At 43.5% G+C, this 15,188-nt stretch overlaps 1 protein-coding gene across 1 annotated transcript in view; it reads left to right on the top strand.

Annotated features, from left to right (window-relative positions):
• Positions 1–15,188, top strand: part of FER1L5 (fer-1 like family member 5) — a gene marked incomplete at its 5' end in the record, with an annotated part of 52,550 nt that overhangs the window by 19,271 nt on the left and 18,091 nt on the right. Inside the window, 5 exons of the mRNA XM_081264562.1 lie at positions 1,768–1,811; positions 1,908–1,990; positions 2,068–2,159; positions 3,090–3,218; positions 4,932–5,109. Coding sequence (XP_081120688.1) covers positions 1,768–1,811; positions 1,908–1,990; positions 2,068–2,159; positions 3,090–3,218; positions 4,932–5,109 — 526 coding nt within the window. The remainder of the gene's footprint in view (positions 1–1,767; positions 1,812–1,907; positions 1,991–2,067; positions 2,160–3,089; positions 3,219–4,931; positions 5,110–15,188) is intronic.

A 15,188-nucleotide genomic window follows, 5' to 3' on the forward strand; every position in this document is an offset into this window, starting at 1 on the left:
GATGACTAACTGCACACAGGTGCCAGCACCTGAGGCCACCTGGTCAAGGGGACACTGCTGAAAATGGGCCTGTGGCGATGGCCAACTTGAGGGCCCAGAGATGGAGGGGAGACAGTATGCTTGAATCTAGACAAGAAACCGAGATGGGGGGAAATTCTTAATGGAATGGATGAAAAGATGGTTTGACCATGAACTTGAAGAACTTGGAGGATTCATAACTTTGGACGACCAGGATGGCCATGGCATCCATCTCTCCCCTTCCAGTGTTCTTTCTTAACCTGGGCAGTTTTCTCTTTTCTTATTATGTGCTCAACTAGAAAGCCTTTTCCTTACTCCTCACTTGGTCCCCAGCTACCAAGGCAGGGGTAGAAAGGATGGAGAAGGTGGGGCTGGGGTTGTGGCTCAGCACATAGGAGGTGCTGGGTTCAATCCTCAGCACCACATATAAATAAATAAATAAAATAAAGGTATTCATTGTGTCCAACTACAACTAAAAAATAAATATTAAAAAAAAGAAAGGATGGAAAGGGTGGAGAACCAGGAGGTTCCTAGCCACATCTCAAGAACTGCTATAAGGAGGATAAGAAACCCCAAATAAGGAGATTTGGGATCCCACTCAGGGTTTCAAATCCTGAACTTCTGTTTTACATGAGTTTTTTCCTTATTATTTTCTATTTTTTAAATTGTAGTTGGACACAATATCTTTATTTCTTTTATTTATTTTTATGTGGTGCTGAGGCTTGAAACCAGTGCCTCACACATGCTAGGTAAGTGCTCTACTGTTGAGCCATAGCCACAGTCCCTATTTTCTTTTAATAATTGAAGAAAAATACAATCGAGGAGGAAAACATATGCAAAGCAGAGATAAGACTCAGAAGCTGGAATTCAAATCCTGATGCCACTCTTTATTATATGACCTTGAGAGGGTCCCTCTGTGCCTCTGGGCCTCATTACCCATCTGTATATAGGAACAAATCACAGCCCTCACTGGGTTATGGCAGAGTAGTTAAGAGATTTGAGGCTTTAGCCTCTGCATGAAGCAGGAGAACTTGAGGAAACCAACCCCTCTATGCTTCAGTTTCCCCATTTGAAAATGAGGTGTTGTTTTGTACCAGGGATTGAACCCAGGGGCACTTAACCACTGAGCCACACCCCCAGCCCTATTTTGTATTTTATTTAGAGACAGGGTCTTACTGAGTTGCTTAGGGCCTCACTAAGTTGATGAGGCTGGCTTTGAACTGGTGATCCTCCTACCTCCCCCTCTGGAGCCCCTGGGATTACAGGAGTGAGCCACCCACACACGGCTGAAAATGAGAATATAAATAGCACCTGGTTTGTGGGGTTGTTGGGAGTATCACTCAGCTGATCTGTGGAAATTGTTCAGCTCAAGCTGGTGGACGACAGAAACCCTCCCAGGGTGGTAGTTACCATTATTTATTTACTCTAGGAGGAGACTGTTTGATGAGTACTCATTTAAACTTCGAAGTTTAAATGTCAGGGAGGGCCCAGGTCTCTTGGTCCTCAAGTTTAAACTTAAGAGATCATTTTAAGATAAAAGATGGTGGTGTGGCAGTCCCAGGACCTATAAGTTGGGTGCAGCTAAGCCTAGGGCCAAACCTCCATAAGCTCCTTGGTAAATTCAGCTTGTCTGTGATTGACTGGTATCTGAGCTGGGCCTTGCCCCCAGAACCTCCCAATCACTCTCAATATCTCTGCCAAGCCCAGGCCATCCCAGTGACTCACTGCTGTCTTGCCTTCATCTTGCAGATGCCCTGCCTCTCCAGATACATCAAGTTCAGAGTCTTGAACTGGTGAACAGAGGGGCTAGAAGTTCAAGCACATGCAGGGGGAGGAGAACATAGGTGCCCAACCAGGGGCTCAGCCCACCGGAATGTGTTTCTCCCTAGCCCCAAGCAGAACTGCTGGGATGAGATCGGGACTGTCACCTTGTGCCTCAACCAGATCTCGTCCTCTGGAGAACTGATCGAAGGCAAGCAAAGCCCCGGACCCAGCCTCCCACACCTCTCCCACTTGGGCCCCACCTGCTCTCACCCCCTCTCCTTCCAGGGATGTACTCTGGCTTCCTGCCTTGCTTTGGCCCCTGCTTCCTGACTCTCCATGGGGGTAAAAAGCCCCCTTTCAGGATCTACGCAGACCCTGTAAGCTTCTCGTGTCGGCTCTAGGAGGTAAAGGTTATCAGTGTGAAGCAGGAGACCCGGGAAAAGCCTGGGAAGGACTCAGTCCTGATTTCTGACCACCACACTCCAGCAGAGGACAGGAAGCCTGTTACATAGATAGCCATGTGTCTGGGGGACATAAGCGGTGGCCCCAGAAAGGAACACATGCGGTTCTCTAGACAGTTCCAGAGGAAGGGGCACTGAGACGAGACCTCAGGTAAGATTTTCCACGGGTTGAAAGGACATGGCGCAGACAAGCATGGAAAAGCAGGGGTAATTCAAGAGTGGTGCGAAGTGCCAGAAACCCAGCTCGAATTGGCTTAAATGGAAAAGGAAGGAGGCTGGGAAGGATTCCGAGTGAAGAGGGGCCTCAGGCGCCACAGGCAGAAGCGGCTGGTTGGAGGCGCCCTCTCTCTTCGGCTCCCCACACCTTTCTCCTGGGCCACATTCGGGTAACGGGCTGGGAACCAGGGAAGCACTCTAATTGGCCTCTCTAGGTCATGTGTGCTCTCTTTGGACCAATCACTGTGGTCAAGGAGGCGCAGAGTGTGCCTTGATGGGCCAGACTTGGAGCGCATGCTCAGTGGTGATCAGTCCTGGCCTAGTTGCATCCTTCAAGGTGCTGGCGTGTGGTCTCCATGAACACTTCAAGGTGGCTGGCACATGGCCTCGGTGAACCAGAGTCGTGGGTGCTAGGGTGCAGAAGAGGGATGAGGCCTAGAGACTTCCAGCCACATCGGTGTCTGTCATATTTGGAATTCTTTCCAGAGTTTGTGGCTGGAGGTACCCCAGGCAGGCGGCAGGCAGGGAGTCCCTGGACAATCTTGGATTTGCTGTGGGGGTTTCTGGCGACATGTGCCAGCCCTTTCCCTCTCACCCATTTTCTCCCCATTTTCTTCTCTCTTGCCATAGTGTATTCACGACTCTATAAGGGATGGTTTATCTTACCGAGGTCGAGTCTACCTGGAGTTGATCACCCAACTCAAGTCCCAACAAGAAACTTGGATAAAGGATCTCTCTCGTGATGTGATCAGGGTAGAGGTAACTGTGGGAAACAGGCTGGGGAAGAGAGCCCCTCAACCAAATCTACTGTGGACCCCAGTTTCTGGCCCTGTACCAGCCCCTGACTGTGAGCGAGCTGTTGGATGTGTAAAGATGCTGCTCCATCTGCCTTAGTATTTACTAAGCCCCTGTCTGGCACCTTCATACTTGCCAAATCTCCAGTGGTGATGCTGGTGGAAGAGTGAGTGGGTAGGGGGAACCCAGTAAAAAAACAAAGTTTCATTTTAAGAAATGCATAATAAGCCAGTGGAGGAGGAATGTTCATTCATACCTTAGTTTCTCAGGGCTTTGAAAAATAGTGTAAGGGATTTAGATTTCTTCCCCAAACCAGTGAAGGACCATTGAATTGGCAAAGGGCATAAGGAGCAGTATTAACAATAGATTGGAGGGGAGTAAGTTGGTGTTACACAATAAGGAGAAATGGGGAGAGTCCTGGTGGAGAGAGTTTGAGGAGAGGAGAACAGGTTTCAAAGACCTTTGGAAACAGAATAGTCAGAGTCAGTAACCAACAAGACTTAGGAAGTGAGGCTGACTCCCTAAGCTCATGTCCATTCTCTTCTTTGATGGACCAAGGTAGTCAGGGGTGTCAGGCACCAAGATGGGCCCTCTGAAGGAGGAGCAGGTCTGGGGAAGATAATGAATCCCATCTCTGACATATGCTTGTGAAATGTGGATACATTGCCCAGCCTTTGGAGGCTGCTAGCCACCAGGGTGTGTCACCAGGGTTTGTACCTGTGGTCCTGGAATTAATGGCCCAGGGAGAGAGGTGAAGTGAAAGGGGCTGAGCATGGAGCCTCAAGATGTTAGAGGCTAAGAGGCAGGTGGAGGAGGAGGAGCATGCAGAAGTCCTCTCAGAAGGGGAGAAAAAGGGTGATTGTGGATCTCAAATGTGCTTGAGAGATGGTGAGAAGTGAAAGGTGTCTGCAGGTGTTTCAGGAAGCCCTGGTAGCCATTGCTCAGGGGAGATGCTGGGCCACCATAGAAGGAAGGGAGAAGTTGGAGACAGGGTGAGGAAAGAAGACACTAAGAAACTCGTATGAGAAGTAGAAGGAGACATGGTTGGATAGCTGTTAGCCAGGGACTCAGGTGGGAGAAAGACAGTTATTTTTTTAAGAGGAGGAGAGCAGATGGGGAATATAGAAATAGAACAGAAGTTGGCAACAGAAATGAAAGAGACTGATGTGGACAGAGGGCCTGGGCAGGTAAGAGGCATGGTGGGAATGGACCTAATTGGGGGACAGTGAGCAGCTGAGGCAGGAAGTGGAAAGGTGCAGATTTTCGGGTGTGAGTGTGCACAACCTCAGCCCCACACCTTGCCCACCCTGACCCACTCTTTTGAGTTAGGGATTTAGACCCAAAGGAAGGGGCTTCTCTACTCAGAATGGGGAAGGGCTAAACTAACACAGAGCCTCGGCTGACCAGAGAAGAGGCCCTTCTGCCCAACTTCAGGAGGGGGAGGGAACCAGGGTTGGCCAGGTAGAGTGGGCCAAGTGACAGAGGTCCTGAAAGGACCTGCTCTTGATCAACTAGGTGCAAGAAGGGTCTCAATGAAGGTCTAGATCACTGTAAAGAGAAGCCAAGGTGGATTTTGAAAGAAACAGGGCATTTCTTCCTCACCTTCCTGCCTGTCAGTACAGCTTTGTTCTCCTTTTTATTTATGTACTGAGGATGGGGGGGGGGTTATCATTTTAGAAACAGCAGAACCGCCAAAAGTATGGCCTGTGTGTCATCTTCATCTCCTGTACAATGATGCCCAGCTTTAAGGACCTGATCCAGTTTGAGGTCAGCATCGGCTACTATGGAAACAAGATGGACCTGAATTACAAGCCTCTAGTGTCAACCACACAGTACAGCCCAGTGATATATGACGGTAATCATCAGATTCTATAAAGAGGAGAAGCTGGGCATGGGAGTTCATGGCTGTCATCCCAGCTACTTAAAGGCTGGGGTAGGAGGATGGCAAGTTCAAAGCTACCAAGGGCAACTTTGCGAGACCCTGTTTTAAAATAAAAAATAAAAAAGGTTGAGGATGTAGCTTAACTGTAAAGTACCTCTTGGTTCAATCCCTAGTACCAAAAAAAAAAAAAAAAGTGGAAAGCAAACCATTGTCTGCCAGGCCCTGTGCCATTTCTTCCAAGGATATTAGCTCATGGAACATTCGTAGGCATCATCTACCCATATTTTACACATGAGGAGACTAACATTTGGGGAGATGAAGTCACTTGCCAATCATTGCACAGCTAGTAGGCAGTGAACCAAGAGTTGATGCTAGGTCTCGACTTCATGCTCTTCTTTACACTACTTTCCATGTTACAACTTCTAAGCTCATTTCCTCTACAACTCTGGACCATCTCCCACCCAGCCACCCAGTTACCATCCTCTCCCAGTCCACCCGTCCTTTACCACTCCATCCAACCTTTACCCATCCACTCTCTCAAACACCCAATCAGCAATCATCCCTTCGCTCATTCATTCATCCAATATCGATCTATTGGACACCTATGCCAGGCACTGTAGAGTGGCACAGTCCCTGGGCGGCAGCAGCATCACCTGGGTACTTGTTAGAAATATAGATTCTTGACCCTGCCCAAGACTTGCAAATCAGAAAATCTGGGCATGGGGCCCTACAAGCCACATTTTAACAAACCCTCCAGGTGATCTGGGCATGTGCTAGAATTTTGAGAACAACTGGCACCACAAAATTGTCTTCCTCTCGCCTTCATCAGTCACCATCTTGTGTCCCACTGACAGCCTTTCTGTAGGTCCCAATAGTCCACCTGGTTGTTTTGTTTTGTTTGGATACTGGGGATTGAACTCAAGGGCTTTTAACCACTAAGCCACATCCCCAGCTCTTTTTATTTTTTACTTTGAGACAAGGTCTCCCTGAGTTGCTCAGGGCTTCAATAAGGTGCTGAGGCTGGCTTTGAACTTGTGATCCTCCTGCCTCAGCCTCCCTCATTGCTGGGTTTAGAGGTGTGCACCATTGCACCCAGCCTCTACCTCTGTGTTGTTGTTTTTTTTTTGTTTGTTTGTTTGTTTGTTTTTTAAATAAAAGCTTTACTGAGGTCTGGGGTTGTAGTTCAGTGGTAGAGCGCTTGCCTAGCATGTGTGAGGCCCTGGGTTTGATCCTCAGCACCACATAAAAATAAATAAGTAAAATAAAGGTATTGTGTCCAACTACAACATATATATATATATATATATATATATATATATATATATATATATATATATATTACTGAGACAAAAGGTAGCACTCACTCCCTGTATTTCTCCCACCTCTCTAGCCCTAGACAACCAGTCTAATTTCTGTCTTGATAGGTTTTCCTATAAAGATTTTCCTGGACATTTCATACACATGGAATCATACAACATGTGTTTCTTTGTGACTGGTCTCTTGCATTTAACATCATGTTCTACTTGTTTTTTATATTATGAAACGTACATATGAAAAAGAATATAAAAGGTTTATGTGCAGTTTAATGAGTTCCCATGAACTCACCACCCATCTTAAAATACAGAAAATTGTTAGTGTCTTAGAAGACACTGAACCATTCACCCTAGAAATAACCCTGATCCTCTGATGCTAATCATCCTTATCTTCCTGATTCCTACCCCCATGTATGAAATCTTAGACAGCATACTGTTTTTCTAATTAATGTGATGTACTCTTTCAGTCTGTACTCATCTGTCTTCAATCTTTTTTCAACAGTATGTATTTATATAGGTCTGTGTAGCTGCAATCCATTTTAATTCCTGTATATACTTCACTGCATGATTATACCATAAATTATGTGGTATATGTAGATATTTAAGTTGTACCTCTTTTTGCTAGTATAATAATTTTGTTATGAACATTCTTGTACGTGTCTCCTGGTCACAAACTCAAGGCTTCCTCTAAATTATATACCTAGGAGTGGAAAAGAATCTCAAAGCAAAAGCGATTATGCCAAATTACACTCTCAGTATGGTATGAGAATTCCTGTTAGGCTACGTTCTCACCAGTACTTGATGTTGCCCAGCCTTTTAATTTTTACCAATGTAATGAATGAGAACTAGAATCTCACGTGAACTTAATTTGCTTTTTCCTGATTCTAAATGAGCGTTGAGAATTTTCTCATATGTATACAGACACTTGTTTCTTCCTTGTGTGTAAATGTGCTCATATCTTTCATCAATTCATTTGGCTGTATTTTTCTTATGATGTGTACCTTGACTTTCTTGCCAGATCTGCTCCATGAACTCACCACCCAGTTGAAAATATAGAAAATTGGTCATTCACGATTTTTTGTTTATTTGTTTGTTTGTTACCAGGGATTGCACCCAGGGTTGCTTAACCCATTGAGCCACATCCCTAACCCTTTTTATTTTTTCTTTGGAGACAGGGTCTCACCAAGTTGCTTAGGGCCTCTCGAAGTTGCTGAGGCTGACCTCAAACTCATGATCCTCCTGCCTCAGCCTCCTGAGCCAAAGGACTCACAGGCATCTCATTCACATATTTCTTTAGCAAAGGGACTGTACAAGTCTTTTGATGCCTATCTTTCACCAAGTTGCCTCTTTGTATGGAACTGCAGCATCTTCTGTATTTTGGATTCAACTCCTTCATCAGATATATTCTGCTAATATTTTTCAGTCTGTGACTTGGCTCTTCAATTTCCAATGCCCTTTTAATTTTAAGATCAGAAGTTTCTATTTTTTTTTTTTTTGAGAGAGAGATAGGGAGAGAGAGAGAGAGAGAGAGAGAGAGAGAGAGAGAGAGAGTGAGAGAGAGTTTTTTATGTTTATTTATTTATTTTAGTTTTCGGTGGACACAACATCTTTATTTGTATGTGGTGCTGAGGATCAAACCCAGCACCCCGCGCATGCCAGGCAAGCAAGCACGCTACCGTTTGAGCCACATCCCCAGCCCAGAAGTTTCTAATTTGGATTTCAATTTGTGGATTATCTTTTCTTTCACATTTCATACATTATAAAGCCTAAGGAATATTTGCCTTAGACCATCACCCAGGATTAGGAAGATAGTCTCCTGTGTTTCATTCTATAAGTTTTACAGTTGTAGCTCCTATGTTAGGTGGATGATCTAATTTGACTTAATTTTTGCATTTGGTGTGAGGGGAGGGGTTGATGTGTGTATCTCCTATTAAGCACTCTTTGCTGAAAAAAAAACCTGTTCATTCTCATATTGGAACTTTTGTTGAAGATCAGTTAACTATGGACTGTGGTCTCTCTAGAATTTCATCTTTTCCACTGATTTATTTGTTGATCCTTGTGCCAGTTTTTTTTTTTTTTTTTTTTTTTTTTTGTGTGTGTGTGTGTGTGTCTTTTTTCCCCTGTGGCTTTATTGAGGTAAAATTGAAGTACAATAAAACCCACATTTTTGAAGTATTCAATTGGATAAAATTTGACATATATGTAACCAATACACTTAATATAAAAAGCATTTCTATTTACTTTTTTTAAATAGTTATTTTTTAGTTTAAGGTGGACACAATATCTTTATTTTACATTTATGTGGTGCTGGGGATTGAACCCAGTACCTCATGCATGATAGGTGAGCACTCTACCACTAAGCCGCAATCCCAGCACCTCTATTACTTTTTTTAAAAATTGAAATCATGCTTACTGTTTTGTTTGTTTGTTTGTTTGTTTGTTTGTTTGTTTTGGTACCAGGGATTGAACTCAGGGCACTTGGCACTGAGCCACATCCCCAGCCCTATTTTGTATGTTATTTAGAGGCAGGGTCTCACTGAGTTGCTTAGCACCTCACTATTGCTGAGGCTGGCTTTGAACTCTAGATCCTCCTGCCTCAGCCTCCGGAGCTGCTGGTATTATAGGCGACTATGCCGGGCTCAGACACTGTTTCTTGCATGATTTGTCACATTAGAAAGCAATCCCACCTTAGGATCTATAGACCCCCACCCCAACATGTCAATTATTTCAAAATTAAATGGTACACTTATAAATATATCAGAGGTCAGGGAAGAAAGTACAAGAAAAGTAAATAAAAAGCACTTTGAGCAAGTAATAATAAAAGCTTAAAATATCAGGATCTCTTGGGCTGGGGATGTGGCTCAAGCGGTAGCGCGCTCACCTGGCATGCGTGCGGCCCAGGTTCGATCCTCAGCACCACATACAAAGATGTTGTGTCTGCCAAAAACTAAAAAATAAATATTAGAAAAATTCTCTCTCTCTCTCTCTCTAAAAAAAAAAAAAAAAAAAAAAATCAGGATCTCTGGGATGAAATCATACTCAGATGAAAATTTATTTATTTTATTTATTTTTTTTAAAGAGAGAGTGAGAGAGGAGAGAGAGAGAGAGAGAGAGAGAATTTTTAATATTTATTTTTTTTTTTAGTTCTCGGCGGACACAACATCTTTGTTGGTATGTGGTGCTGAGGATCGAACCTGAGCCGCACGCATGCCAGGCAAGCGCGCTACCGCTTGAGCCACATCCCCAGCCCTCAGATGAAAATTTATAACTTAAAGTACTTGTATCAGAAAGAAGCTAGAATAACAAATTATTTTCAAATTATGTAGGAGGAAGGAAAAAGTAGGAAGTAGGAGCAGAAATATATGGAATAGAGGAGAAATAATACAACTAAAAGTTGATAAAAAAAAAACAAGTCTAATCAAGAAAAAAGCAAGAACATAAAAATTTATATAAATGGAAAGGGAGCTATCAAAATAGCCTATAAATGCTAAAAATATGTTAAGGTAATATTACTATTGCATGTCAACATATGTGATAGCTTAGGTAACATGGCCTGTGTTAGAGAGGGATCCGTGTGCTGCTGAGAAGAAAGAGTATTCAGTCATTGATGGATGAAATAGTCCACATATGTCTGTTAAGTCTAAATTATCAATGTATTTTTTACTTATATAGCTTCTTCCTCTAGCTTTTGTTTGGAGAATCTCTGTCCAGTGGTGACAGAGACATGTTAAAGTCACCCAGTATTATTGTGTTGTGGTCCATTTGATTCTTGAGATTGAGAAAGATTTGTATAATGTACGTAGATGCTCCATTGTTTGGGGCATAAATATTTACGATTGTTATGTCTTGTTGATGCATAATTCCCTTAAGTAGTGTGAAATGGCCTTCTTTGTCCCTTCTGATTAACTTTGGCTTCAAGTCCACTTTTTCTGATATGAGGATAGAAACTTCTGCTTTTTACAAGATGCATGTGAGTGATATGTTTTTTCCCATCTTTTCACCTTCAGTCTGTGGATGTCTATGCCTATGAGGTGAGTCTCTTGGAGACAGCATATTACCCCAGCCCCTAACACTGACTTGATCCCTGTAGCTCTAAAACAAGACTTGAAATCAGATAGTTCAGCGACTCCAACTTTGTTTTTCTTTTATAACATATTTTTTTAAGAGAGAGAGAGAGAGAGAGAGAGAGAGAGAGAGAGAGAGAGAGAGAGAGAGAGAGAATTGTTTAATGTTTATTTTTTAGTTTTCAGCACACACAACATCTTTGTTTGTATGTGGTGCTGAGAATCGAACCCGGGCCACATGCATGCCAGGCGAGCGCACTATCGCTTGAGCCACATCCCCAGCCCTTATAACATATTTTGCTAATTTTTTTCTTTTCCATTTTCATATAAAATTTAACTCATATGATGACAATTTCTATTTAAAAAAAAACACTGGAATTTTCTTGTTATTCTTTTTGTCTTGATTAAGTGGTTTTGTTTGTTTGGCTTGGTTTGTTTTGATTTTAGTCTTAACATTAAAAAAAAAATTTTGTTGTAATGGACAGAATGCCTTCATTTTTATGTGGTGCTAAGGATCGAACCCAGTACCTCTCACATGCTAGGCAAGCACTCTACCACTAAGCTACAGCCCAAATCCCTAGTCTTACATTTTGTCTTCTTTGTTGACTTATTGGCTACATATCTTTGGATTATTTTTAGTGGTTTCTCAAAGGATGATAGTATTGAGCCTTAACTTGTCCTCTTCTACTCTGAGTTAATACTATACCACCTTATTTTAATAATATAATTATTCAATTTATGTTATATATAATATGCAATGCAGTTATAACAAAAATTGTATTTATACCTTGTATTTGTTACACATTTAATTTTTATTTATTTATTTATTTTTGTGGTATTAGGGATTGATTCTAGGGCGCTTAACTACTGAGCCACATCCTCAGCCCTTTTTATTTACTTTTGAGACAGGGTCTTCTTAAGTTGCTTAGGGCCTCACTAAATTGCTGAGGCTGGCTTTGAACTCACAATCCTCTTGCCTCAGCCTCCTGAGTGGCTGGGATTACAGGCATGTGCCACTGCGCCTGACCATTATACATTTTACAATTGATTTGCCAATATTTTGTTTAGAATTTTTTCATCTATGAGTAAACTCTTTTAAACAAAAAAAATTTTTTTAGTTGTAGATGGACACAATACCTTTATTTTATTTATTTATTTTTATGTGGTGCTGAGGATCAAATCCACTACCTCATACGTGCTAGGCAAGCGCTCTGCCACTGAGCCACAATTCTAGCCCTGAGTAAGCGCTTTTGACTAATTAATTTTTTTTTTTTTTTTTGCAGTACTGGGGATTGAACCCAAGGCCTGATACATGGTAGGCAAACTCTCTGCCTCTGAGCTGCATCTTCAGCCCTTTTTACTTTATTTGGAGAAAAGGTCTCCTTACTGTTAGGTCGGTGGCAGCGACTTGGTGGCAATGGCAGCATTGACATCTTTGGGGACCACATCACCACGGTACAAGAGGCAGCAAGCCATGTATTTACCATGGCGAGGGTCATGCTGCCTGCCCAGCCTGATCTGACACTTACATTGCTTAAGGTCTTGCTGAGTTGCTGAGGCTGGCTTTGAACTCATGAACCTCCTGCCTCAGCCTCCTGAGCTGCTAGGATTATAGGCGTGTGCCACCACACCAGGTCTTTTCATTCTCTTAATGGTGTCTTTTGAAGTGCAAATATTCTAAATTTGAATCAAATCCATTTTTTTTTTTTAGGGAGGGGAGTGTCTAAGAACTCTTTGCCTAACCCACAATCATGAAGATTTCTATTTTTCTTTTTTATAAGTTTTAGTTCTTACATTCAGCTCTGTGATTCATTTTGTTTTATTTTTTTTTCTATGATTCATTTAAAATTAATCAGTGTGTGGATACTGGATTGTTCCAGCCCCATTTGTTAAAAAGACAACCCTTTCCCCATGTGAGTTTTCTTAAATTGTATCTTAAAATACTTACTCTGTTCCATTGTTTGTTTTTCTGCGCCAAGGGCCCCACTTACGGGTTGGACATTCCCCTCGGTTTTCTTCTATGTCTGTCATTTTCTCCCTGATCTTTTTTTGACTCTTTCCTCCATTTTATTTTGGTCACTTTTCTGACTCTGCCCTCATTTCTGGGCCCCTCGATGAGCTGTCTGCAGGGTCTAGTCTCCTTGGGCTTCTCCTTCTGTTGTCTTCTCTGCTGGTCTTGTTTTCCTTCTACTTGTTTTCTGCCTTCTGAGGCTCACATCTCCTCTGCCTCCTGAGGGTATTTTTGCAGGCACTTTCTGTGATGTGCTCCCTCTGAGCCGTGGGCCCCTCTCCACTGCCCCCCAGGTGCCTTCCACTGCCCTTCACCCCTGGTGTTCCGGAGCAGCCACAGTTGCTTTTGGCAGTCCTTGTGTGTATCTCAAGAGTCTGCAGATCCTATCTGTCTCCCGGTTTGCTGCAGATGAAGTTATTTTCCTTCTCTGTGTAGCTTTTGTAAGCTCTCCAAGAACAGAAGAGAAGAGAAAAACTGCCATCGCGCCTCCCTGCGCCCCCCCCCTTGCTTATCTATGGTACCAGAGGCTGGAACCAGTGTCTTCCAATAAGTCTGGAAAAATCCCAAGATTGTTTCTCTTTGTGAATTTCTTCTTCTCGTTCTCTCTCATGTTTCTTTCAGGAAGTCATTCTATGGACCTTTCTGTCCTCCATGTTTTGTTTTGTTTTGTTTTGGTGTCAGGGATGCTTAGCCACTGAGTCACATCCCCAGCCCTTTTTTAAAATATATTTTATTTAGAGACAGGGTCTCACTGAGTTGCTAAGTGTCTCACTAAGCTGCTGAGGCTGGCTTAGAACTCAAGATCCTCCTGCCTCAGCCTCCCAAATTGCTGGGCTTATAGGCACGCACCACAGCTCCTGGCTTGTCCTCCATGTTTTTCAATGTCTCTTCCACATTGTCCATCTTTTGGGCTCTCTGGGCTGCATTCTGGATAGGTTTTATCAGAAAGGTCTTAGGTAACTGTTCTGTTTAACACAGCCCAGCAGCTTCCCCAACATACACTTTATTCTTCTCCACGGCATTTACCACAGTTCCACACACCATGTTAGACATTTTGATTTTATTCTTTAACACTTTTTTTCCTCCAAGGGTGCTTTACCACTGAGCTACAATGACAGCCCTTTTTATTTTTTATTTGGAATTGGAGTCTCCCTAAGTTGCTGAGGCTGGCCTCCAACTTGGGATCCTTTGCCTCAGCCTCAGCCACCATGACCGGCTGCTTATCAGATTTTTGGTGCAATGTGTTCACAGATCGAGGTGACACTGGCTGTGCTTGTAGCTCCCTTTCTCTCCTTGATGTGTAGCCCATGATCCTGTGAATCCAGTTGGTCCTGTGAATCCACCCTCATCTGTGGATTCAACTAACCAGGGATCGGAAATACTCACAAAAGAAAAAACTACATCTGTCTGACACCTGAAGATTTTTTTTCTTTTTCTTTTTCTTTTTGCAGATTTTTTTTCTTGTCTTAATTCCCTGAACTACACAGGATCACCCTGTTTCCATAGCTTTCCACCCTGTGAGGTAATCATAAACAATCAGGAGATGATTTCGAGTATTCAGGAGAGGTATGAATGCACATGCTCTGTTACTTATAGAAGGACGTGCACACCCCTGGGTTTTGGTCCCTGCAAGGGTCCTGGAAACAATTCCCTGACGATACTGAAGGATAACTGTATGCCATAATTTGTTTATCCTTCCTATTATTGAGAGGTAGCTAGCTGTCTCCAACTTTTGGCTGTAATGAATTGAGCTGCTACTTTTTCTACAGGCCCCTTGGTGATGGTGTAAGGCCTTTCTGCTGGGTGTCACCTAGGAGTGGAGTTGCTGGGTTGTGGAGCATGTGTTGGGGTGCCAAACTGCTCATTTTCCTGGAATTTTATGGGAAATCTTTGAGGTCTGTCTAAAGTGTCCTTCTCTGGAGAAGATTCTCCCTTGCATCCTCTAGTTACCTGGGCCACTGTAAACTAGGGGCTACAGTGATTTCTTTACCTGCCATTCATCCACCTTCTCAGGTAGCAGGATCTCAGAGCACTCAGCTGTGCTAATGACCTTGGGGCAATGTTCTCCTCCACCCAGGGCCCCAAGGGAGACAAGGAACAGTCTCACTGTCCCCTTCTGTGTGCTCTCTGCCACTCATGAGGTTTGGGAGCACTTGCTTTGTTCACTAGGCCTGCTTACAAAGTGCCACCACCTGGATGGCTTAAAACCATAGAAATGACCTGAGCGCGATGGCGCACACCTGTAATCCCCGCAGCTCAGGAGGCTGAAACAGGAAGACTGCCGGATGGAGGCCAGCCTCCACAACATACATAGTGAGGTCTTAAGCAATTTATTGAGAACCCTGTCTCAAAACACAAGGGCTGGGGATGGGGCAGTGGTTAAGCACCCCTGGATTCAATCCCTTATACCCCCCAAAAAAACCCTATAAAAATATATTCTCCCACAGGCCTGGAGGATGTGAGGGTGAAATCAGGGCCAGGTCTGACACCTCCAGAGGCTCTGAGGGGACTCTGTCACATGCCTGTCCTCTCTTCTCACTTCTGGTGCTTGCCAGTGACCCTGGTGCTCCTTATCCGATAGACACACCTCTCCGTTCACTGCCTACGTCGTCACGTGGTGTCCTCTGTGTCAACACGTCTTCCCATGACTGTCCTCTGTCTGTA

The sequence above is a fragment of the Spermophilus citellus genome (assembly GCF_964194105.1).
Source record: "Spermophilus citellus genome assembly, chromosome: 13".
NCBI classification, from domain to species: Eukaryota; Metazoa; Chordata; class Mammalia; order Rodentia; family Sciuridae; genus Spermophilus; species Spermophilus citellus.